General features: G+C 41.3%; 1 protein-coding gene and 1 long non-coding RNA gene across 8 annotated transcripts in view; one reads left to right on the top strand and one right to left on the bottom strand.

Moving 5' to 3' along the window:
* LOC146490545 (NACHT, LRR and PYD domains-containing protein 3-like) overlaps positions 1–26983 on the bottom strand; it is a 218844-nt gene that overhangs the window by 68282 nt on the left and 123579 nt on the right. For 3 of the 7 annotated variants that reach the window (XM_085153081.1, XM_085153082.1, XM_085153080.1), the window contains exons 7-8: positions 4750–4923; positions 1565–1744 (exon numbers count right to left, since the gene is read on the bottom strand). In XM_085153081.1, the coding sequence (XP_085009207.1) occupies positions 1565–1744; positions 4750–4923 (354 nt within the window). Of the gene's footprint in view, positions 1–1564; positions 1745–4749; positions 4924–8035; positions 9858–10746; positions 11032–14251; positions 14305–15030; positions 15133–15216; positions 15793–16629; positions 16934–17325; positions 17436–26983 lie in introns of those variants that run through there. The other 4 variants (XM_085153084.1, XM_085153074.1, XM_085153073.1 and 1 more) reach the window with 4 other exon arrangements.
* Positions 19130–25340, top strand: LOC146490547 (uncharacterized). The gene is made up of 2 exons (XR_014872708.1): positions 19130–20612; positions 20645–25340. It is a non-coding gene; the product is annotated as an uncharacterized LOC146490547 (long non-coding RNA).

Here is a 26983-nt window from a genome sequence, read left to right as displayed (position 1 = left end):
CAGAAGAGCCTTTTTAAAGGCTCATGTTCTCACTTAGATCCTTTATTTCTACTTACATTTATTTCTGTGGAAAATGGGGATTACTTTGAAAACAGGAACTATTTTCCCCAAAAATCAGCCCTGGATTAGTAAATCACTCCAACATCTTCCCAGTCAGAAGACGCTGTCTTCTTATGAGGGAGAGAAGAAAAAGATTGAGGCACAGAAACTTGTTGAAAGAGAGATAAAGCAGCTAAAATCAGGTCTAAAAGTAAAGCAGAGCATAAGTTGAATAAAGGACACTCAAGGCTGGCTTGGAAAGAAATGAAGTCAATGGTGGGGATGCAGAGCAAGGACCAAAGATGAATGTGATGCTGAATCAGCAGAAGACTTGGACTCATTTAATTCCAGCTTTGATATCATTGATTTCAATGAAGAGCTTTGTGATTATAGCAAAGGGCTGGTAGCTCTGAGTGACACTGATGATGTGTCTGTGAAGGTTCGCAGTCATCTAAAGAGCTTAGAAAAAAAGGCATCTTGACATCTTTAAGTTTCTTGAAGACGTTTCACCTCTCATCCAAGAAGCTTCTTTATTTCTAGGGTCAAATGGTGGAGAGTCCCAGATTAGCCTGTGTACAAACAGACTTCAGCCATATGAGAGTGAGTGTGAGTGAATGAGAGCACACACAGGACACTCTGATCTCTGAATGTGTGGTACTCAGTGAAAAAGAGGATTGTACTGGATATACTGTGACTGACAAACAGAGTTTAAAGAGAAAGGTGTTTGGGTTAAAATGGATTATGCTAAAGTCAACGTGCTAATGAAATCTGAACTGACTGAAATGTGAAGTGAAGATAATTCAGATGTAAAAGAGAGAGAGGGGGTGATAAAAAGGTGGGGCTGAAGATCAGTGAAGGGCATGTAAACACCTGATTGGCTGAGTAGATATCAGATTGACACTTTCACAGTTTTCCCTGTGGATTATAACTTTAAGAAGATGTGACATTCATCAAGGAATCCTGCTCTCCGGATTATTTCCATGAACACTGAGCTGGAACACATCTACAGTGCTGGAAGTGCCCATCTCACCACCAACCTCTCTATGCACATTCACTTTTCAACCCTTTTTGAGACACTAAAGGTGTAAATCTGAGTATTAATCTATGTTAGTGCGAACACCTCTAATAGGTTGGTTTAGTCTTTCCAAGTCATATCTTCCCTTATATCTGCGGTCCAGGCTCCTAAAATCATCCTAGTTTAAAAAGCACTACAATCTAGAGGAGAGCTGCACTAACAGGTGTGACTGATAAGATCTGACCTGCAAGGATACTCATGTTTATGTGTATCAGGACAAGCAGCGAAGACCTGGACATCAACACTGTCAGGCTGCCTGAGTCCGCTCACCCACATCAGCTCAGAACTCTGGATTATCTACTGAGTCAGACTCAGAGGATCAGGGATCAGAAGTTCTACAAAGAGTAAAACCAGACTTCCTGTATAGAGGTGTGTGGGCCTACTGATCCACAGTGTCAGCACAACTTTCACATCATATTCATCTCAGCACAACTAAAACATGTGACTGACCTCAGAGTTTCAAATCGACATCGTGGATTCTCCAGAAGAACACACAACTGCTTCACTCCTGAATCCTGCAGGTTGTTCCAGTCTACACTCAGGTCCAGCACTCTGGGATACGAGGGGTTGGACTTCAGTGCTGCTGCCAGATAATCACAGCTGATCTCTGACAAACCACAGCCAAACAATCTGTATAAAGAATGAAAGATGTAAGTTTATTAGACAAAGTGTGAGCTTGAAATCATTCAGTGTTTCATCATCTGTTCAGAGCTGAAGAATGTTGAGAATGTAGAAGTTTAGAAAATGGAAACTCCAAACAGCTGAAGCCAACAGGAAGCAGCTTCAAACACAACAAGAGAAAAAACTCTGAATGTTTCACATTAAAGTCGTACATTTATCATAAAAACATGAAAAAGTCGAGTTTTTCCTTCCAGGAACCACAAGGCTTCACTTTTAAAGGTGAAGTGTGAAAGAAATGGACATATTTGAAGTCCAACACCTTTTTCCAGTCACATTATTAAATCAGACAAACTACAAGCTCATTTTCATTCCAACAAGTCATCTTCTGACCGTTTATTATTATTGTTATTATTCCATATTCATGGAGGATGTTTTTAAATTAGGCTCAATTATGTGACAGACATTTAATCCCATGTCAGTTTGGCCTCATCCTGGGCCGGATTATCCAGCAACCACTCTTACCACAGGCCCAGGGGCCACGCACAGCTGGGCTCCATCCAAGAGACAGGAAACAAACCAACACAATAATAAAAAGCACCATGTGATCTTCTTACATCTTCAAGACAAACATAGTAAAAACAAGAGCATATTTGTTTCCTGATAAAATGATGTGACAGGTAGAACAGAGTAAAGTGGTGGTGTTACAGCCTTTCTCCCCTCTGCTGCCGAGGCTGTTAGTCTCTCCTAAACTCAGCGACAGGACTTCCAAATGAATGAAAGCAGCAGAAGTGGCTTTACAAATGAAAGAGGAAGAGGAGAAGAAGAGGAGAGGAAGGCCACCCTGACCATCACTCCAGCTGAAAACATTACACTTCCATTAAAGTTGGTGAGAAAATGTTGAGCAGGATGAGCTGCTGGCTAATCTGGAGGCTGTGGCAGCAGCTCACAGTCACAGTGGATTTCCACTCATGAAAAAGCTCTGGCTGCTTCATTTCTCATTTCATTTCAGAGATTTTAAAGCTTCACTGAAGCTGTACTGTGATGCTTCCTCTCCATATTCAGCCCAATGTGCTCTGTATTGTTTTATGCAGGTCATCTAAACAGGGATGAGCAGCTCATTTCAATATAAAAGGTTGGAACTGTAAAGAAAACCCAAATGGTGAGGTGGTGGTGAGTTATTATTAGTGGTGCAACAGATCAAAAATCTCACGGTTCGGATCGGATCACGGTTTTAAGTCACGGATCGGATCACTTTTCGGATCAGCAAAAATAGAAAAAAAAAGACAGAAATTTGACTCGCCATTTACTTATTTAAGTATTTTTTGCCTATTAAAAAACATTCAACTGAGGACTCATTTCATGCACTTTAATATAAAAACAAAATTACGGTGCAATATGGACCATGCTGGGCATCCTCTGCATCCTCTGCTCACGGCCATAAACACCCAGAGGAGTCTGTTCAGTGACAGGTTGCTTCTCCCAAAGTCAAGGACCAGCAGACTTAGTCCCTGGTATAAACTCCACACTTTTCCCGTCAGTTGTTCCGTCTGTCCTGCTCACATCTTCAATAGTTGTACATATTGTCATTAACGTAGCTTCACTCCACATCAGCCGCTTTGCTAAAACACCGGTGTCGGCACATAAGGACGCTGTCATAGCCTGTCAGCGACACTGTTTAGCTGCGTATATACGAATGTGAATCACATCATTGGCTGGACTATGGGATAAGGTGGCATTGTTCTAATCCCATACGGGAGCAGCCAGTCACTGACTGACTAACACTGCAAAACAGAATTGTTAAAGTTTTAATTTTAATTTCAATTGAAATTTGATTTTTTTTCTGTGCGCAACACAGATTTTCTGTCCGCAGAAACCATGCCAGCAGTGTGCAGTTGTGCACGTGCGCAGCTTAGAGGGAACATTGGGCACCACCACAGTTCACTTCAACAAAACTTTACTTCAGATTTGTTTTCATGTTTTGATCCAGTGATGAGAGCCGTTTCCCCCATGTCCAGTCCTTGTACTAAGCTAGGCTAAACATGTCCAGTGCCTGTCTCTGTGCAGCTTTTAATCTGATGTTATAAGGTAGAAATGGAGGAAGAAGAAAATGACTTCATCAATCAACATGCAGCTACCAACCCAAATGGTGAGGTGGTGGTTAGTTATTACTGTTGTTTATGATCCCCTACATTATCCTACATTCAAATATATTCTCCAGGTACAATAGTGTTTGTGTTCCTAAAAGGATTTCATGAATGTGTCATTGTTCATGTCACATCTGTATGAAACAAAGAGGAAGTGAGGTTTATCCTTTATAATTACAAACTGTTCCAGCATGTAAACCTGAGATCTGTGTGGAGCAGCTGACCTGTACGATGTGCTCAACACAAACATTATTTATCATCATTTGCTGTGTGACTGAACCACGTGGGTGTATGAAACATCGCTTTTAGTTTTAATAGCACATGGCAACATTCAGACGTGAATCTATACAGTAACACTTTGATTTGTTACAGTGAGGAGACTGTTGAAGGGAACAATGAGGGGAAACTGTAACAGCAGCAACAGAAACCCAGGAGACAAAGCTGAGGTCTGGGTTCCTCTATGCTACATACAGCCTCCTGCTCCTGTACTTTAGTAAACACATAAATATCTCCAAGTACACTTACTTCAGAAACTCTATTAAACTCATTACAAGTTTACTTCAGCTTTAAATTACTCACAACATCAGCATACATGAGTAAACAAAGTGTCTCACACAGCTACTGTTCAAGTTTAGTCATCTTTAATACAAATATACCTCATTATTATGAATCTCACAGCTACCTGCTCATTAAACTGAACAATAATTCTGTTTTACCATTAAAACAAAATATGTGACTGTAAAAAAATCTTCAGACAGTAATAAAGAAATTCATAAGCAATCCAAAGATAAAGAAAAGGTCACCTGCCAATTCTATAAAGCTTGGTTGTTTATACAATAATATCATTTAATGATCATTTTGGATCCTGACCTGAGAGTTTCCAGTGTACAATGTGGACTCTGCAGTGCAGCAGACAGAAGATTCACTCCTGAATCCCGCAGGTCATTGTTACTCAGGTCCAGCTCTTTCAGACTAGAGGACTGGGAGTTGAGAACTGAGGACAGAGCATTACAGCTTCTCTCTGAGAGGTTACAGCCACTCAGTCTGGAAGAAAACAAACAAACAAATTAATTAAATCAGTCAAATGAAACATTTTCTAATGCCAGCATGCAATACATTTATTGGTTAACTAAATAGCTTTATTAAAACACAACTCTTCTTCTATATCAGCACTTACTCCTTGTAAGCTCCACCTGCTCCACCTTTTGAGTCAGAAAACATGAAAACAAACTGTAAATCTAGTAGAAACATGATTGGGAATCTTGTCAGATCCATTTGTACATTTAGAGCCTGATACTGAAATATAGCAGCACGGACATTCCCAGCAGCAAAGGGTTCTTGCTGATCTGAGCTGGCTTGGCCCGGGCTTATTGAAGATTAAAGAAAGCGGAATCATCTGTTCAAAACCCCACAAGGCTGCCCGCTGTGACTGAAACAATGGGATGGGTCGTGACTTCTCAAAATGGGATCATTGAACGCAGCACGGATAAGATCTTGAAGAAGCTCATGGCGGTCGTGAGTTCTCAGACTTTGCTCTTTGAGCACAAAACTGATAACCTCTCGGAGAAGCTCGTGGCTCTCCAACGGGAGATTGAGAGACGAGTGACGGACTGTGAGATCAGCTGTGAAATTGACATGCAGTTGTTCGCACCAAAGAAAACCACCATCATTTCATGCGGCTAACATACCGGCGCCAGCTGTGGTCTCAAGGCTGGAGCTGAACATAACAAATCTCACCCTGATAACAGACGGTGTTTAGACTGTTCCTTCCCATCCTAAGCATGCTTATCCCCTCCCGGTGCAGACGGTGGGTCAAGGGGACCAGCGCAAATGCTGCAGGCCCGGATGCGCTGTCTACACCGGCTGTCTCTCACCTTTTACCCATCCCTGTTGCTTGTCATGTGTTTCTATGGCGCATTAAGAGTTTTCATGTGTTCTGCGCTAAGGTCATTTTTTTCTGTTCTCAAACTGATCTCCCTGTTGGAGCTCAGTCTGGGGGGAGTTCTTTTTTCTCCCCATCTTTCCTGATGTTGTGCATTTTCCGCTGTTTGGTTCCGGGTCGCTGCTCTAGTGGCTGACCGGCCAGCTTCCTAGCCTGACCTGTCTCCCCAATGTGATGTTTGTTTATATTGCATTTATATTGCATGTTTTGCATGATATTGTATGTACGGTTGGCAAGGTCAGTATCCTAATTGCCCCTTGAAAATAAATACAGTGTTCTGAATCTGAATCTGAAAAGATTACAGAATACGACTCTGTTCAGTAAATATTACGCTCATGCTGTCAAGAAATACCAAAGGTAGGTAAAAAGCTGGTTGTTGCAGCCATCCAGTATGACATGCTTTGTACTGTTCTGCTGCAGTTTGTGACACCTTGTTGATGAGTTGTGAAGGATGATGAAACAAACATTTCACTCAATGTTTTTCTTCTAAACTGGATGTAATTTTGGCAGCAAAGAATTTTTCACAATCTATCCCAGCAGCAAATAGGAGCACAACAAATAACTAACTTTACCCACTTGGATCCCTATCATTCAAGATTGTGAAAAGATTCTCTACTCAGAGAATCTTTTCACAATCTTTTCACAATCTGACCTTAGAACTGAAGAAGCCTCTCGGATAAGAGGTGAAACGTCTTCAAGTAACTTAAAGAAGTCCAGACGCTTTTCTTTGCAAGCTCCTTTGACAACAAATAAATAGCTTTACCCACTTGGATCCTTATCATTCAAGATTGTGAAAAGATTCTCTACTCAGAGAATACTGGTGATTTTAGATGAGAGAGATGATTTGGAAGATGATGAAGGGGAAGAGTTTTCAGAAGTTGAGGCCTTTTGTCTTCACTGTATAGGACAGGGAAGACAGGAAGGGAGGGAGAAGTGAGGAGAATAACACACAGGAAATGGTCTTGGGCAGACTCAAACCAGGCCCTGGAGTCACGACTCTAACCTTCAGTACATGGGTCACCTGCTCAGCCAGGTAAGCTACAGCAGTCAGCAGTGTGTGAGCTAATTTGAAGACAATGATGACTATAAGTCAGGTAAAAAAAAAATAAAATTTCATCAGCCAACAAGGGGAAAACAGTGAGCTTGAATGACCAAGCTTTGACCAAGGGTGGCTCACTCCTCGGTCTTCTAGCCCAATGAGTCAACCACCCTGCATGGCTATCAAGTTTTGTGCAACGAAGGCCCTCATACAGTACAGGCCATCCAAGCTGATTTTTAACTTTTCGTCCCAGATACCACCTTAAAAATCATCTAGATTAGGACATGTTGGCTGATCTGAATTGTGTTCTAGATCCAATCACAACAAACAGAGAGCTGTTGTGTGTCCAAGGTGAACAGGAAGAATATATACATGCATAAAGTCAATAAAGTCAGAAGGTTTGCTTTAGCCTGTGCTGCAGTTTATCATCAAAGACTGACAAACAGGCACCATGCTGCCAATAAATGGCACCAAGTCTGACTTGAGGTTTTTCTTTTTTTTTTTAAATCAAGATTACATTTTATAGCAACCACAGCAGAGATAACCAGGGAAGGTGTGCTTGAGGGGATATAGCTAAAACAGCTGGTTTCAGACTGAAGATGAACTGAGGTGCTGCACCCAAGTCTGCAGGTTCAGGGAGGGACAAACATCTGCTGCAACCAGATTGTAATGAGAGGAGAGAGCAGGCCAACAACAACAAAGAAACAACAAACACACTGTGGAAGACCGAAGCAGAGTTTAGTTTAAAGTGGAACTAAGGATGTTTCTCTGGCTGCAATGATTTACTGAGTAATTCAAATGCTTTCTTTAATGCAGGACCCACCATGCATGTAAAAGCAAGTGTTTCACCAACATTTGTGACTAAAAATAGACCTGCACTAGAAATGTATCTAGGAGCATGCATGTGAATATAAAGTATCACAACATTAGGCACATGCAGCCTAAGTTTTTAAACAAAGACTGATAACATAACAGCAGCAGTGATGATCAGAGTTTGTGGTGGATTCAGTGTCTCGAGTACACCGAGTTCTGGAGGCATCAAAGAGGTTACAGTTGTATTGGTGAAATCCCAAAACTTTAGGATACAAATTCATACAAAGACAGAAAGACTGGTGAAATAAATTACTGACACAGTTGGATGTTAAAAGTAAAGACATGAGAACAAATGTACTCACAGAGCTTTGTTGGAGGCTTTGACCACTGGCAGCAGCCTCAGAAGAGCCTCCTCTGAAGCAGAGTATCTCTGCAGGTCAAACACATCCAGATCTTTTTCTGATGACAGTAAGATGAAGACCAGAGCTGACCACTGAGCAGGAGACAGTTTATCTGTGGAGAGACGTCCTGATCTCAGGGACTGTTGGATCTCCTCCACTAGAGAACGATCATTCAGTTCATTCAGACAATAGAACAGATTGATGCTTTTCTCTGCAGACAGATTCTCACTGAGCTTCTCCTTGATGTACTGGACTGTTTCCTGATTGGTCTGTGAGCTACTTCCTGTCTGTGTCAGCAGACCTCGTAGGAGAGTCTGATTGGTCTGCAGTGAAAGACCCAGGAGGAAGCGGAGGAACAAGTCCAGGTGTCCATTTGGACTCTGTAAGGCCTTGTCCACAGCAGTTTGGTAGAAGTGTTTCTCTGCAGATTGAACTTCTTTCTGTAATTCTTTTTTTCCAAACAATTTAAACCACTTGGACGTTGTTTTTTGTTCTTCCAGCAGATTGAGTCCAGAGTTGATGAAGGTCCGATGGACATGAAGAGCAGCCAGAAACTCCTGAACACTCAGATGGATGAAGCAGAACACCCTGTCCTGGTACAGTCCTCTCTCCTCTTTAAAGATCTGTGTGAACACTCCTGAGTACACTGAGGCTGCTCTGATATCGATGCCACACTCTGTCAGGTCTGATTCATAGAAGATCAGGTTTCCTTTCTGCAGCTGATCAAAAGCCAGTTTTCCCAGAGACTCCATCATCTTCCTGCTCTCTGGACTCCAGTGTGGATCTGTTGCAGCACCTCCATCATACTTGACCTTCTTCACTTTGGCCTGAACCACCAGGAAGTGGATGTACATCTCAGTCAGGGTCTTGGGCAGCTCTCCTCCCTCTCTGGTTTCCAGCACATCCTCCAGAACTGTAGCAGTGATCCAGCAGAAGACTGGGATGTGGCACATGATGTGGAGGCTTCGTGATGTCTTGATGTGGGAGATGATCCTGCTGGCCTGCTCCTTCTCTCTGAATCGGTTCCTGAAGTACTCCTCCTTCTGTGGGTCAGTGAACCCCCTGACCTCTGTCAACCTGTGAACATACTCAGGGGGGATCTGGTCTGCTGCTGCAGGTCGTGTGGTTATCCAGACGTGAGCAGAGGGAAGAAGCTTCCCCCTGATCAGGCTTGTGAGAAGTACATCAACTGCGGTGGGCATCGTAACATCAGTCACACTCTTAGTGTTGTTGAAGTCCAGAGGAAGTCGACACTCATCCAGACCATCAAAGATGAACACAACCTGCAAGTCTTCAAAGCTGCAGATTCCTGCTTCTTTGGTTTCAGTAAAGAAGTGATGAACAAGTCCCACCAAGCAGAACTTTTCCTCTTTCAGCACATTCAGCTCTCTGAAAGTGAATGGAAATATGAACTGGATGTCCTGGTTGGCTTTGTCTTCAGCCCAGTCCAGGCTGCATTTCTGTGTTAAGACTGTTTTCCCAATGCCAGCCACTCCCTTTGTCAGCACTGTTCTGATTGGTTCATCTCTTCCAGGTGTGTCTTTAAAGATGTGTTCTTGTCTGATTGTTGTTTCTGGTCTGTCTGGTTTCCTGGATGCTGTTTCAATCTGTCTGACCTCATGTTCATCATTGACCTCTGCAGTCCCTCCCTCTGTGATGTAGAGCTCTGTGTAGATCTGATTCAGAAGGGTTGGGTTTCCTGCTTTAGCGATCCCCTCAAACACACACTGGAACTTCTTCTTCAAGACAGACTTAAGTTTAGGCTGACACTTCTGAAGAGCATCTGAATCAAAAAAAAGGAAAAAAGAAGGAAAAATACAAATCTGGTCTGAAGGAGATATCTGACGTACTTTGCCCTTTGTTGAGCCTATCATACGTTTTAGTTTTTAATATAGTTATTCTACCAGAAATTCATCAAAAAAGGAGCTACAGGAATTCCTCAATGTAATTCCTGAAAACAGCCAAATTAAATGTTTTGAACTAATGTTTTGAACCTACACATCTGCATTGCTTTGCAACTTTTCATATGTACCTGATGCCAACATGTGCAGGCTAAACAGGTTTCTGCTTTCTGTGCCTCTTCTCCAAACTTTGTAACCAAAAATAACAACATTGAAGTGTCATAATGTTCCCCACTGCTATGTTATTTAAAGAAGCATCAGAGAGATTCAGTATTTAACATTTAATTCTTATCGTAAATTACAATGGCGAAAGATAATGTAAACCCTTTCTGGCCACACAAAATATGTCAACATGTGCAGGCTAAACAGGTTTCTGCTTTCTGTACCTCTTCTCCAAACTTTGTTACCAAAAATAACAACACTAACAACACTGCCACTGCGCTGGAGAGTCGGCGCAGGATGGCTGCTGTGTTGTGGATTATTCCTTATCTCTTGAACTTGGACTTTTTTAATAGTAAATAACACTTGTGTTTAATTAAATACAGCTCACATTAGATCTAAGTAGTTTCACAGGTTTATGATGATCATCAAAATTCCTCCATGTACTGTGTAAAATATATTTGCAGGCATTTAACAAATCCAAACATTCGTCGTAGAATGACGTACTTGCCCTCTCCTTTTTCTTACAATGAATTCTGAGGTTCCACTTTCACATCTCAACAAACTGCAAGGTGACCATTTTTATTCATGGTATTTGATACATGACCTCACCTTGTTGAGCAGATGGATCAGAGTTTAAACGCAGCTGAGAGAAAAGAGAAGGATCTTTGATCTGAAGATGTTTGATTGTTATCTTGCATGCTTTGTCTCCTTTTTTCCTCACTGTGTCGATGAAGCTGCGTGCCTTGTCTGCTCTGACTGGGTTCTTCTCCAGTATCGATTTTTTCTCCAACTCATTTAAGACAGTGTCACATACGAGGGCCTCAAGGAGCTGTGTGAGGATTTCTGTTGTTACCCTCAAGACAAAGGCTGACCGCATCCTGGCAAGCTCCTCCTCTACAGGAAGAAGAAAGAGACATAAACATGCCTCTCAGTCAAAATCATGTGAAAAATACAGTGGAACCCCGACTTACGCATACCCCATGTCACGAAATATTCAAGTTACAAAGGCACTGAACGGCAATATTTCTGCCCGTCGTACGGCAAAATGCCCGTGTAACGAAATCCGCTGGCTCTGATTGGCTGAGCTTACAATGCCCACAATGCCTTCCAAATCATGTGACAACCCCTTAGCTTCCGTACTTGCGCTTCGTTGTTCCACTTGAACGACGTATTGTTGTTCTAGTCAGCAATCAGCCTATAGCCTATCGTTCAGCATCGCCTCACTTAAAAGGCGCGATGGGTGCTTCGACTTACGAAAATTTTCGACTTACAAAAGACCCTCGGGAACGGATTAATTTTGTAAGTCGGGGTTCCACTGTATTCTAACTTTGTTGAATTAACACTTCATCATCTCATCAACAAATACTGAATTTTATGCTGTGTGGGGTTAAAATGATGCCAGCTTAAAATGAAACTGAAGAAAAAATTGAAACTGAAAAATAATAATAACTGAAAATAATATTGTAAGATTTTATTGTAAGATTTATTGAAGATCCACAAGTTTGGTGATCAGCTTGGAGGGAAGAACTGTACTGAATGCTGAGCTGAAGTCAACTAACAGCATTTTTGCATAAGTATTCTTATTTTCCAGGTGTGAGAGTACACAGTGAAGAGCTGTGGGTACAGCATCCTCTGTACTCCATTGTTTTGATTGACAAATTGGTGAGGATCCAGTGTGGGGGGCAAGCATGTCTTGAGGTGCATGTCCTGTAATGCGTCAGGGCCAGCAGCTTTTTGAGCGTTGTGTGATGGAGAACTTTGCTTTGTGTGATGTTATAAATAGTTGGATAATCCTCAGAGTCTCTGGACTTTTACATAAAGATATTATATTCAGTCCTGTGGATAGTTATATACTTAAAAATATATGATCCTCTGGTTCCTGGTTACTTTGGTATAAATGACCCTGAATCACTTTATGATAAATAACACACTATTGGCAAAAAAAAAAAAAAAAAAAAACCCTCTGAAAGTATTCCAGATGACAAGTCTGTAGTTCGACATACAAGTGACGACCTTTGACCTTCATCAGTTTTTATTTAATTGTGTCAGAGAAACTCAAACGTGCTCTTCATGCAGCTGAGTACATCAAGTGTTTAAAACGGAAGCTGTGCAGGTCTGAGATCAGCAGCTTTGTGAAACACCAAGCTGAGGTCCTGTTAATGCTGATATATTGTGACACAGTTACATTTCAATTCAATTTTATTTATACTGCGCCAAATCACAACAACAGTCGCCTGAAGGTGCTTTATATTGTACAGTAGATCGTACAATAATAGATACAGAGAAAAACCCAACATTCATATGATACATGGGTGATTGATGCTTTTGACTTTGTTTTTATCAATAAAACAGCTGCAGCTTTCACTGCAGCACATGTGGTACTTTAACCTTTGTACTGTTTTCATCAGTTCATTCTGCAGTTAACATGTGAACATGTTGGATGATCTGTCTGCTGTCACTGGGTGGTGCTGAGGTCTGAATCTGAGGACGGCTCCTGTAATCACAAAGACAACAGAACCATCACAAACTGAAATACAAGGTTTATCTCAAATCTGAAATAGAGCTGATCCTTCTCTGTCCTCACACACCCAGGATATGAAGTTCTTCTCTTACATTTCTTTAGTTCTTCAGCTCTGCTGACATACGAGCTGTTTATTTTTTAAAGCCGTATATACCAAAAGATTTTCCAATATAATGTTAACCTTTGAGTTGTTGGTGCTTTGTGAATGGAAATCTGCATACATGAGCAGATGGAGCAGGTTTCAGTCGTGGTTCAGTCTGCTGCTGCACCGTGGTCACCAACATACAGAGGTATCATAACAACTATTAATGCTTTTAATTAATGCTTTTTTCCCTCTCAAAGGATGTAAGCTGTACTGCACATGTAACTTTGTGAACAATACCTCAATAAGAATGATTCAGACTGTTTTATTTAATCTGAATATTTGAAACAAACTTAGTAAAAACAATACACAGAGTCAGTGTTAAAAATGAAATCAGTGGAAAAAGGAAACACACATTTTAACTTAAGCTGCCAAGCAGAAGTATTTGGTTTGAGTACATAAATATTAGGCTTTGCTATTTAATCTGTAATTAATGATTAATGAGGGGTTACTAAAGTGCAAGCCTTTTTTAAAATATGTGTTAATATCCTTACAGATGTGGCAAAAGAGTGAAAACATGCTGCTGTTTGCACATATTTAATAATCAGCTCTGCACAGGAGCAGAGTGCAGCCTGTTGCTCCTACAGTGTAATACTCATAATAAAAGTACAGTAACTGTGGTTAGTTACTGACTGAGCAGCCCGGTGCGTTTCTGTTAATTTCGTTCACCTGCACGGGTTAGCTAAACACACTTTACAAAACAAGTTTTCCCGACAGCCGAGTGCTCATCTTAGCTAGCTAGCTACGGACATTAGCTACAGATTAGCTTACAAACACCTTTCACTTACCAAAAATATTGTGGCGGCTCTCAGGTCCTTCTGTCAGGCAGATACTGAAGAACACCTGAGTCTGTCAGTTTGAAACAGTCGGTAAACACTGGATCTCCTCTCAGCGTCCCCGCTCTATGTGCCGTTCAGAGATACGCAAGTTTCTTCATGACTGCGGCTGCTGCAGATATTAGGTCGTCCATGATTTCTACAGTCACTGGTCAGCAATATAATGTGCGCAAACATATGTGGCTCATATATGTGGCTCCGCCCCTCAAGCGCACCCTCAGATGTCTAAACAGTGCCAGCTAATTGAAGCTGAAAAAATAACTACGTAGAAAAAAATTATGTAAGTGTGAAAACATGGCAGTGAGTGAGTTTTTTCTTTAAATTTCTATATTTATGTTTTTTCACTATCATTTTTTTCACTTTCAATACATTTGTTTCAGTTTCATTTTAAGGTGGCATCGTTTTAACCTCATATGCGGGTTCGAAGTCCAAAAAAGTCCAGTTGTTTCTCTGCCAAACTCCTTAGACTATAAAAAAGTCCCAAAGAAAGATTAAGGCAAAGATTAGGACAGGTTACAACTCGTGAATTTTATGTACTTATCACAGTTACAAAAAAGAATCTGCCTGAAGTCTATACATCCATACGTCTCATCATACAAAGCACTGATCTCCTACCTGCTGATGGAGCTGCTTTGACTGGCTGTTCTTCAGGTTCTTCCATCATCTTTCTATAAAAACACGAGAAGATGATTTCACCAAAAGGAACAGTGAACACAGTCTGGGTGTCACATCATATGAATTTGTGTCATGGTTTAGTGTACGGGCCACACACACTAAAACTGATCTGTGTGAAAGAACACATCGATGACATGTCAATGCAGTGATAACCTCATGATATTTGGGGAATAGAGGTTTTTACTTTTTCAGATATTTGTTCAGTATAATGATTAAATAATCTGACAATACAAACCTAAAATACTTTGTTCCCTGTCTGCGACTTTGTGCGTCTCTGCTGTTAGTGCTTAAAGGAAGTTTTAAACTTAAAATACTTCCCCACATATGTGACTGTGGTCTCTGGGGCCATTATCCTGAAACACTGGGGCTCAGCCCTGAAAGCTTTGCTATCTTCACTTGATAACAGCAGCTGTTTAAAGTTCTTATGAATGTAAATGTGAGACACTGTGTGCTCACAGCTAAAGGCTGCAGTCAGCTGTGTTAGAGCGTCCAATGATCCTTTAATAAACACTCAGAGCTCCATGTTAAGGAAGTTAATTAATAAAAGCGGGGTGGAGACGTGACTGTGATGGTCCAAATGTGTCTTAAACCAGATGAAATGACAGTTACAGCTGAGCCTGTGTGTCCTTTGAGACACTGCTCTCCTACAGAGATGCTTTTTAGAAACCAGAAAACATCAAATCATTTAAATCAGAGAGTTCATGTTACTAACAGCTCACCTCTCTGCAACAGACACAGGCTGGACTTTAAAATCAATGAAGCGATCTTCAGACCAGTCGCTCTGTAAGGACACAGAGCTGGGTGGAGGTCCAGGCTGGTTCCTGTGAATAATGATGGAGCAGTGATGTGAGTGCTGAGCTGTGACATGGAGAAGAGTCATGGACAGTTAGAGATGGTCATCTCACCTCTGAGCTTTGGTCTGGCTCTCATGTTCCCCACACAGAGTGGTTTTAGAGGGAGGGACTCCCTCCTCTCTGTCCTCACACTGATCCATGCTGCTCAATTCACATCAGCTCACACACACTTTCTACCTTCACCTGCAGAGGAAACACAAATCATTCATGTGCACATCAACTGAAATCCTCCTTTCCATCATGTGTGCTGTCCAAATATCAGCTGCTTCTTTCCTGCTTCATCTCAGTGTCAGCTGAATGCAGTCAGACAGCAGTGTGAGGCAGAGGAAGCTGCCATCAGCTGCTCTACTATCAGTCCACTAGATGGAGCCTGAAGCACACACGATGCATTCACTGACACACACTGATTCACTGTGACTGGAAGCTTCAGTTAGTGATGGTGAGATGAAGCCTCATGATGAACTGAAGCTTTCCACCCAATTGGTCGACTCATGGTTCGAAGCATTGAGATGATTCATTTGCTCTACTGCGCCATCAAGTGGACAATTCAAGTGAAGCGGGCTCTGTGATTATAATGATGTGTAAACCTCTAAATTGAATAAATAAATTGTTTTCTTGGTTATTTATCCCGAATATTGTCTCAGTATGTGTGATACAAAAGAGAAAGTTGAAACTATCAGGACAGAGTTTTGGTATGATTGTGTAACTGTTAGCCTCAGACAGTCAGTCAATAGTATAATTCAGATCATAGATCAGTACATTTGCATATTTTTATAACTGTAAAAAGAAAGCTGACACTTTCGAGACTTTATCTAATGTGTAAGCATCATCATCATTTACTGTTTTAGCTGTTTGGTGGTGGTTGAAATGTAGTAATATTTATATTACAAATGGATTCAGGATTTTAATGAATCGATATCACGTTATCCAAGCTAGAATCGATTTTAATCGATAATCAAAACCCGCTAGTACCTGTGTAATCATGCTTATGTACATCTGGATAATGACACAAACTAGTATTTGGCGCTTCACTTTTTAATAAACTAAAAGACAGAAATCAGATTATAGGATCTGTAGTGTTGTTTATTTATATTATGGTGCTTATCATTTGTGATATTTATCACTGTGTGCACACTTTATTAGGAGAGAAAAAATAAAATAAAAAATCTCTTCCTTCCTGGTTCCATCGAAGAAGAAATGCTCAAGTAACTATGTAACACGTACGTAATCCAATTCCACAACACAGTGTGACGGGAAATCAGCTGTGTTTTTCTGCCCATTTTATTTCGAATCTGGCGCGAACCGGTGAACCAGTCCCTGAATCAGTCACGTGGTATGGACTGCCCGCGAGGCCTCGAACGTCACTGCATACGTAATCAAAGCAAGCCTCGATACGCGCTTCCCAGAAACGCCCCGAGATTACCCGACACACGATTTGACGCTTCGACACACAGGACACATCACTAGCTTCAGTCAGTTCAACACGTGTGAACAACATTTTAAACGTTTCAGCTGATCCATGATTCAAAGAGGATCAGCAGAGTTAAAGCTTCACACTAATTCTTCCTGCTGAGTTTGCAGAGAACTGCACACACACTGATTTACTGCTAATGAGAAGCTTCTTCCATCCAGTAATTCATCATCCATCAGCTCTGCTGCTGCTCTCAGTCCTGGACTCTGATCACAAACTAAAAGCAGCTTTTTAACTCGTGTCTGTAAGAACTCTTAGTGTTAGCTTAGTGTTAGCTTAGCGTCAGAGCTCTGCAGGTGTCTCGTGTGTAAATATTAATCACAGTGACAGTAAAGAGGTAAAGGGCTGTGACGTCATTACGTACGCTGCGTCCTCTGTGGGCTCTGAGTGAACTCACAAAGTACAAACTACAAGTACACGAACACGAACGTAGCTCAGAGTGGCGGACACACTCGGCCTCGTTGGTCTAGCTGTGAGTCCGTTACCGTGAACTATGGAGCGGCAGATTTGTGCTGAACTAAGCTGCACACAGCTGATGTTAGCCAGGAAAACATTACACACTGACTTTAATGGAGAGACCGGAAATACAAACACACACAGTTTGTTGTGTGAAGAAATCAAACATGAGCTGAACAAACAGTAAAGTTCCTAAAGACAAACTGTTAAAGGAGGAAACAAAGCAAACTTACAGTTTCTTCACACACCAACAACAAGCTCCACTGCACAAAGTTCAGGAAGTGAAAGTAAACTTTGAGCAAGAAGGAAACACCCAAAGAGACGTTTGAGGGCAATCTGGAGCATTGGAGCAAGAAGGAAACACCCATAAATACTTATCTCTGACTGTAATTTCTGGTAACTGAGGCACTTACTAGTCGTTATTGTTAGTTAGTGCTTTTGTCTGATCTCAACGAAGATGACGATTATTCAGACTTTCAGGAGGTTTTAGATGAAACTGAAAGGCCCACAGAACCAAACACGTCTCAGCTGTGATCACAGCAGAAACAGAAAAACACAAAGTGATCAAACACATACCAAAGCCTACACTGCCATCTAGTGACAGAAACTAGTACTGCTAGACAACCAGGCTGCTTTAAAGCAGGTGATATTTAGGTTGAAAAATAAAAAATAAGTTGATAATAAACATTTGACAAAATCTTTTGGCAGCTAACATCTGGAAGTGAGCTGTTCTTTGGTGGTAATTAACAGTTTATTCTTGTTGGTAATTATGTAATGAAGGGTAGCAGTAAAAGTCACACACACACAGAAATGTTCCTCCATGGCTGACAACAACAACTACAGACACGTCTGTGACTGCGATGAACACCTGAGTGTAAGACGAGGACTGAATATGATACAGTAACAGTCAAATATGAATGTGTGTAACAGCATGATTATGTATTATACATATATCAGAAATATGGGACATTTTACAGCATGTCAAATCTATCTGAACATGAAACCAGTGTTAAAACCATTTCAGTCTCAGTCAGTGTTACTGAAACATTCATCTCCAACAGCATCACTGACAGACAGTTGGAGCAGCTACAGTCAAATCATTGATCAGTGTTTTTACAACATTAGCTGCTGTTGCTGCACTAGTGCTGCTGCTCTCTTTCTCTTATTGTAGGTCTTTAGCTAACAACATCAAGTGTCTTCATGTGACTGTTGTCTAATGTTCAAATGTAGATAACACCACCTGCACCACCCTGTTCCACAGCACAGCCCTCTCATGTAGGCTTGGCTGCAGCACATATTAGCAGCTGCAGTGACATCAGCTTTCTGTGCAGCACTAGACAGGAGATCCCGCTCCATAGTGTCATCACATCTACAGACGGTTACATGTTCTCACCTGGTAATAAGAAGCTCCAAGATTAACAGACTGAAGGAAATACAAATGAAAGTTACAGTAAACTGAAATCTTGGAAACACAACATGAAACAGCGTGGGAAATATGTTCATGTTGCATAAAACATGTGTTGCATTACAGATATTTATATATTTAAGGTGGGATGGGCTCATCCACCCACTCTCACACCATCATATCACCATCCTGGGTTAGTGTCTTGGTCTCAGCTCACAACATCAGCACAGTCTCGGCTTGGCTGAGGTAGTTGAGTGGTTCTTGTTGTCCCTGACAGCTGCAGGGACAGTGCCATCAGCCATGCAGCAGCACAATGACTGCTCAAAGTCAGTGTGGCTCAGTCTACTGTAAACATTGTCCTAAAGTGGTGGCAAAGTGGCTGCAAGCTGCCTGTACATGCACTCCCAGTACGTGCACCTGCAGATGATATCCACAAAGCTCTGAGTGTCACAGAGTGGGCCTGTGCTCAGGTCACTCTGCCCCATTGAATTCTACTGACAGAGTTTTACAAGTGTGAGGAAAGTTATATATACAAGTTGGTGGTTGATAAGTTCTTGTAGTGACACCTCACCCCGTGGTTCTTATTGGTTAATAGTAGCTTAGAGCATCTGCACCAATCGTAAAAAGCACCAAGTTTGGAGCTCGTGGGTCTCTGCAAGTAAGTCCCTGTAATGTTGGCCAAGCCTGATATACTAGAAACATCTGTCATTACCAGCAGATGAAGCTGCCCTTGAAGCAGGATCTCACTTTAAACCTGACTAAAGAATTTGCTATTAGCATACTATGGTTATATGTCTCTCTCTCCTGTCTCTCACCTTTCTGCCTGGGCGGAGCTCAGCTGAGCTCCGCCCTTGGCCCACGCACCTGCTGTGAATCTACCTGATGACCTGGACTCGTCGTGTGATTACTCTGTTTATGCTCACCGCAGTTCTCTTGTGCTCAGGTTCTCGGACTCATCCGTGACCCCGATCTGTTTCCCTGGTGGCGTGGAGTGGAGTGAGAGTGAGTGTGCTGAAAACAAATACGAGAGGAGCGAGTGAGCAGAGCGTGTGTTGGACTTTGTCCCTTTTCCCCTGGACCATTGCACATCCTGCCCTGTACACGTGGGGTTTTTTTAAATAAATGTAGGACTGCTGTTCTATGTCTGTGAAGGTTCTCAGTCATCCAGGTCATCGTAGTCAAAGGAGCTGCAAAGAAAAGTGTCTGGACTTCTTTAAGTTGCTTGAAGACGTTTCACCCTCATCCGAGAAGCTTCTTCAGTTCTAAGGTCAAATGGTGGAGAGTCCCAGATTTAAACTGTGGGATTATGATATTATTTTATGCCATGTTAGACCCCTAATTAAAGATTGTGAATTATTATGTAGTTTCAGTTTGCATTATGCTCCTGAATTAGAAGAAGGTGATAACTATTACATTTGGTAAACTGATTTGCATTACATTAGACTGTTGATTTATTGTGAATGAATGATATTGTTTTATGATGCATTATGCTGCTGAGTTATAAGAAATACTGTTCACAGAAAGTCATCGTCTCATTTGTCTGATTAGAAGAGAACAGAGCATACTGCCCCATTTCATCAGGAGCAGATAAACAGGGAGCCAAGGTCGTAGCTTAGGCGCTGTGTGAGAAAGAATGTTTAGGCTCTGATGATTAGGAGGGGGCCACTAGAGGCTATAAGAGTTTGATCAAGGCTCCACCATTTTGAGATCTGATGCTGTCTGTGTATGGTGTCCATCTCCCACGCGTGTGTTCATTAAATCATCGTTTGACTTGACCCGGCCGGACCAGTGTGGTTATTTTGGTTTTCCTCTTGTATCCATTCCCAATATTTGAATCCGTAACAGTTTTGGGGGCTCGTCCTGTGGTATTGGGATGGAAGTTTTGGAGGCTTGGACGGTCCGAGGTGGTCAGACGGGCAGACATTATCCGGCAATCGAACTGAGTGGACAGGCGCCTTTATAAAAGAGGTAGGCACAGGCCTGTTGATTTTATCCGAAGTGTGCTGAATTGGACGATGAAATTAAATGTCTATTCAGTAAAAGTTGCCGGTGAGTGTCTGTTTTGATTTTGAGGAAAAAATCTCATGAGTGTTGAAATTTGAAGTAAGGTTACAAGTAATAATACTGAGTTAGAGTCTCAGGTAAAGGTAATAATACTGGGTTAGAGTCCCAAGGTAAAGGAAAATAATACTGAGTTAGAGTCTCAGGTAGTTGGATAGGGAATTGGTCATTTTGTGAGTTAGAGTCTCCATTGGTCTAAGGATTGCATCTGTGTTGGTCATTTTGCGAGTTAGAGTCTCCAATGTCCATAACGTTGCATCTGCCTCAGTCATACTCTTGTTTTTTGGGTGTTGTCTGTTGTTTAAAAGTATTATAAATTTTGTGAGAACGGTGGTTAGAGTCCACTAGGAGGCGCAGTGCTCAGAGGTAACGCTTGCCAAGGCCAGGGACGCCTAGGCCTTGTCCTCTTGGAGGGATAGTCAGTTGGTCACTGTGGAGCTTGGGGCACTCCAGAATAACTAGTGGTTGCACCACTTTACCGTGTTGAACGGTATCTGCGCTTTTTTGGGCACTGTAAATTGACTTAGGGATTTTAGAGATGAGGCCAGATACAGTTAGAGTCTGATACTGGTTAATTGATTACAAAAAAGTTGGACTTTCTTCGGTTGGACCCGTTATCTTAAATTTGTCAAAATTGTGTAGGCGCTAAAACTTTCAGGCCTGAGAGTGATTGTAAATATAAGACGTCTTTGTAAAATAACATAGAGAGTTGAGTGTGAAACGAGGCTGTGTGTGACGACAGCGCGCTGCAGCGCTGCAAGCTATTTTTAGATAGTGTGTGAACATGCAAATGAGGTGGCTGCTGTGAAGCCCACAGAGGACTTCCTGTTTAGCGTGTTATTGAGTTTTATAAGTATAATTTGCAAATAATGATACATGCCTGTAATTAAAACGCTGATTTTGCTGATTATAATATTATAAATAAAGTTTTGAATGACTACGGTGAATGTTTGATGTTTGGCTGGGTTTTGATATGGGAGAGACGGCTTCGCAGCTGCTGGGGGTAAGTGACCGGAAACTTGCATGCCCATAAAAGGCAACTGCCTGACTGTGTGAACTATGCACCAAGAGAGAGAGTAAAATCTAGGCAGATGAACCAAATGGATGCTGTAAGAAAAATAGTAAATGAATGTTTTAGTCTCCTAATACAGGTGGATTTCTCTCAACCAGGAGACCTGAGTACAGCAGCAAAAGGATAGATTAACAAAATTGGGACGACACACAGGCCAAGCTCTGGCTCAAAATTTTACAGGTTGACCTATCACTTTGTCCCCACCCGAAAAAGAAGCTTAAAGGACATCTTCTCCTCCAGTTATCGGCTACCATCACTGGAAATTTTCAGGCAAGTTTTTCACTGAATTGTTTTTGGCACCATGTGTCCCTGAATCTCACAAGCAAGCTCTAATTCCTGGCTGAAGACATGGAATGCTGTTATTTAAGGTGGGAAATCAAAATTTGGGAAACAAAATTAAAAACGCACACAATTAGGGAGATGCCTTGTTTGAGAAAAAAGTTAAAATATCCCACCCACAAACGCACACACACGCAATGAAGAAACAGCTTACATTCATGAACACGTGAAGATTTTCCAGCAAGTTTAAAGCAGCGAAACTTAACATACACCTGATGTTAAATGATAAAGTTTATCCACTACTAACAATTAAACTCTCTGGGTTGCAGGACAACAACTTGACTTCAAAATGACAGACACTGTTAAATCACAAACCAGTGATGAAATAATAAATTTAGTGGTTAAAAGAGCCAAATTATGACATGTTTTTTTTTTCTGATTGAATAATACAAGAGATTACTGAATGAAATAAAATTCCTTTTTTGAATTATTAAACATGATCTTAAGAATTTTAACATGTACCTGTGTTGTCCTGTCAACTTGGTGGGTTATGAGTTGATTATATAGTGAGAAAAAACAAAAAAAAGGGGGGGAGAAGGCTGACACAGGGCCTGGCCCCTCTCTGAATAACACAGCCAAAACAACATTATTTTCAAACAACATCATTTTCCTGTTCGTCTGTTTTTGTTTTTGTTTTTTCTCTTTATGCTTAATTACAGGCTGCTTTGTCGGCCCGGAAAGCCGAGGCTGACCTGGACTCCTGCTCTCCCCTCTATCATCTTTGCTCTGCTCTCTACCATCTTTGATGTGACCCTGACCAAATGCTACAGCAGCTGGACTCACAACAACAACCTGAAAATGTCAACAGTGCTGCAGGAAAGAGATCTCATGCAGCGGAGACGGAGAACATTAAATCCAAGGCCCGTTTCACTACACGGGGGAGATTTCCAGACAGCTTCAGCTGACAGAGCTGTGACGAGACGCCTATTAAGCCCGGATGAAAAGTGAGGCCGAGCAAAAGAATGCTGACCTTAACAACTCTGCATTAAAACTGTGCAGGACAGTGATGGACCAACACGGAGGATTGGGCAGCAAAAAGGGCGTGCCAGAGACACGAGGAGTAACTGAGGTCAGAAGGCACCTCAGATTGGACAAAAGCAGCAGAAGAACATAAGCTGAAGGCACAGGTGTCGGGGCTCGGTCAGGAGCTGACCTCTGAGAAGAGCCGGACAGCAGAGCTGCAGAAGGCCGTGGAGCAAAGCAAGGAAAACATCAATAAACTTCAATCTGACGTGTACGGAAAAGACTCTGAGGTTTCTGCCCTCAGTGAGAGCTCAAGACATCAGAGCAGAAACTGAGCATGCCTCAGGAGGAGCTGGCTGCTAATCGAACCCATCAGTCAGGCTTAGAGTCCCAGATACAGGACTTAAAATCAGGCCGGAGCTTGCTGGAGCAGGAGGTTGCCAAACCTGACGAGAAGCTCCAACAGCAGGAGCAAACCCTGAAGGACCTACAGAAGCAAAAAGGGTCAAGTTAAGGAGGAGCTGGACAAGGAGAAGATGCAGGACACTGGAGAAAAGGACTGCCTCAATTGGGGCCAGAACCAGTATGGACAGAACTTTGGGCAGCAGCACCAATGGACCCAAACGGACTGAAAAGGGGGAGGCAGGACCCCAGAGCACGCTTCAGGCCATGGTTTACCCAGAACACCAGAACAGGAAAGTGATGAACACAAACACACACACAAACACACACATCTACATACACTGACTCAGAATCAAGAGAAACACACATATGAACACATATGCACTCGTTGATTGACTGAGAAATGACACACACACACGCACACAAATCGAAATGCTGATTCAATTCACTGAGAAGTGATCCACACACACACACACACACACACACACACACATCTACATACACTGACTCAGAATCAAGAGAAACACACATATGAACACATATGCACTCGTTGATTGACTGAGAAATGACACACACACACGCACACAAATCGAAATGCTGATTCAATTCACTGAGAAGTGATCCACACACACACACATACACACATACACATACACATGTTTGTGCAATGAAGAGTGACGCACACACGCTGCTGCAATGAAGAATGCTTTACTAACAAATGCTATGCTGATACGCAAAATGCTGCACACAAACGTCCAAATACAGAATTTGTTACAACAACAAGAAGCCATTGATTGTTAATTGGTTAAATGCATTTCATGTCACCCAGAGGGCATTTGTGCAGATTTAGGGGACAGGGTCTAAAGCAGTTTGGTTATGAAAACAATGTCTGTGAGTGATGTCTGTTTATGGCTCAAGGCCTCAACTGAATTGTTTACTGTGCTTCACACAGCCTGATAAGGAGCAGTGGTACAGAGTGAAAATTATGAATTAACGGTGTGAGCCTTACTTCGGAGCGCCACATTTTTGTGATTGAGATTTAATTGAAGGAGGAACACACTAAAAAAAATAATAATAATAACAATAATAAAATATAAAATAAAAAGAAGAAAAGGGGGCCAGCCCTTGGATTTATGTAAGCATCCCACATGTATTTAACACAATTGCCTCAGGCTTTAAAGATTTGTATAAAATTCAACAGGAAATCATAGCTTCCCTGTATTTCCTACATTGTTGGCATGCTGGTGAGTGCTGTTGCTCCACAGTAAGAAGGTCCTGGGTGCAAATCCAGAGTCTGGTTAGTTTGCAGTGGTTTCTCTCTGGGTATTCTGGTTTCCTGCCACAGTGAAAAGTCATGAAGCTATTAGAGTTAGGTTAATTGATGATTCTAAATTATCTGTGAATGTAAGTGTAAATGGTTGTTTGTTTCTAGGTGATAGACTGGTGACCTGTTCGGGGTGCACCCTGCCTTGTAACCTATCACTTTAGAGTTATTTCCCAGCCCTCGTGCAATTAGGATAAAGATAGGAGGATGGTAGTTGTTGTAGACCCATTCAATTTTTATGGTAACCAGAATTTAGACTTTGTTGAACCGTAGGCAATATGAAGACAACATGTAGTATTTAAGGGACCAAGTAGAATTTGGATAAAAGTTATTGAATAGTGTTGAAATAAAATGACAGAATTGTGAAGGATTAAAATATTCCAGGAGCTTAACTTACTCCATCTGAATATGTTTTAATCGTGTTATATGAACACAAAATGCACAGGTTTACTGAATATGAAAAGGTTGTGTTGATTTAACTCAGTTGTTTAAGTTTCTACCAAAGCAAAACATTTGTGTGCAACTAGTGTCCACTATTGAATCAAATAAGTCTAACACGTTTTTGTCAGTGCAAAAGAAGTTACGGTACCTGTATGCTTACACAATATTGTCCCGGGACGGAGAAAAACTTTCTGGTGAAGTTTTGGTTGATTTTGGGTTTTGCTTAACACTAGGTTGATTTTATCAGTGAGGTTTGGATTGTTTTCTTTCTCTAAGAGAGAGAAAGATGGTTTTATGCTTGGACATGTTTCCAACGGGCCCCAGTATTTGGTATTATATGAGTATTTTATTGGTTACGTTTGTCTTTGCTTTTGTTACAGTGCACTGAAATAAGAACATCTGAGAGGAGTGATCCACCGGTGGTGATAATTTGGTATTTTGTGAGTTCCTGATTTAACAAATCAGCTCTTTAATCCAGGCCTGAGAGATTGAACTTTAAAGCGCTATAAAATATTCTTACTGAAAACAGTTGCAAAGTATTTTTCTCCATGATTATAATGGGCTCTGGAGAAATTCACTTATATGGGACATTGATCACATGAGAAGTCCTGAGCCTAAAAGGATTGCAGCGAGTCAATTCAAGCTGACAGTTTTCTGTCTTGTCTGCTCATGCCAGTAAAGCTTTGTGTGAATTTGTCTCTGGCTGATTGGAGTTTACTTTTAACTGAAAGGTTTGACCCACAGGTTAGCTTCTCTAATCTGTCATGTGACCTCTTGTGGCAACTATCTGCAATATTCAAAGAGATGGAATGAAGTCAATAAATAATACTGGAGATGAAATTTATTTTAATAACATTGATCTTTCAACCATAGACACAAATTTAGTGTTGACCAACAATTCCCATCAATATTTCCTGTCTGAATTAAAAGGTTTGGCTTACAGGTTGTAACTCCGAAATGACAACACAGGCACGGCTTCTTCAAGACGGGCGCTTTGCTGCATTTAAAACTACAAACACAGAACACAAAGGCTTTAAGTGCTTCGGTCTATCATAAGTAACACTTGTGGTTTAACAACAACAAAAAATTACCTTGTGGCCGCCTGCCACTTCGGAGGTCCTAGAACAATAACTTTACAGTCCTGCACATTCTAAATTAAAACATAAAATAATTAGAACACCATACATTACAAATTTTCACAATATTACAATACAGTTATAGCAAATGACAAATACCTTGTACAGCTGGTAGACTAACCAGGCCTTTGCAGATAGCTCGCTGAACTCCTTAGCGTGATTATTAAACGTGGGCTCACAGGCTATATTATCACGACCAAACTTCGCGATAAAACTTGTTCTTTGTGACAAGATAAACATGTCTCCTATACAAGATAAACACACCTTTACAATATTGTCCACAGAAATGTACAAGCAAGAACATTTTAACTGCTGGAACCATGAAGAAGGTCTAGAAGCCTGTTATTATTATTATTTAAATTTAAGGGAACATCTGATTCCTTCCACAGATTTTTTTAATGACGTTAATAGAGATATTTCTTTAGATTTTGTCCCTTAGAAGTAGTTCAAGAATTATTTTAGATTTGAAAGAGGGTTTTTTTTTCTTCAGAATTGGGGATTTGAGTGTCTACGTAGGTTCTCAGTCATCCAGGTCATGGTAATCTGAGGAGCTTGGGAAAAGAAGGGACTGGACTTCTTTAGGTTTCTTAAAGAGGTTTCATCAGAGACACTTCTTCATTTCTAAGACCAAATGGTGGAGAGTATTTAAGCCCTGGTGGAATTTCTCCCTTAAGAAGGCTGCTGACCCACTTTTGATCATGTGACTCATCACATGAACTAAGGTCTTCTCTCAGAAATGCAGTCTTAC

The sequence above is a fragment of the Neolamprologus multifasciatus genome, unplaced genomic scaffold (assembly GCF_963576455.1).
Source record: "Neolamprologus multifasciatus unplaced genomic scaffold, fNeoMul1.2 chr03_unloc_1, whole genome shotgun sequence".
Classification (NCBI taxonomy): Eukaryota; Metazoa; Chordata; class Actinopteri; order Cichliformes; family Cichlidae; genus Neolamprologus; species Neolamprologus multifasciatus.
The sequence above is the reverse complement of the archived record's forward strand: the minus strand, read 5'-3'. Positions and strand labels throughout refer to the sequence as shown.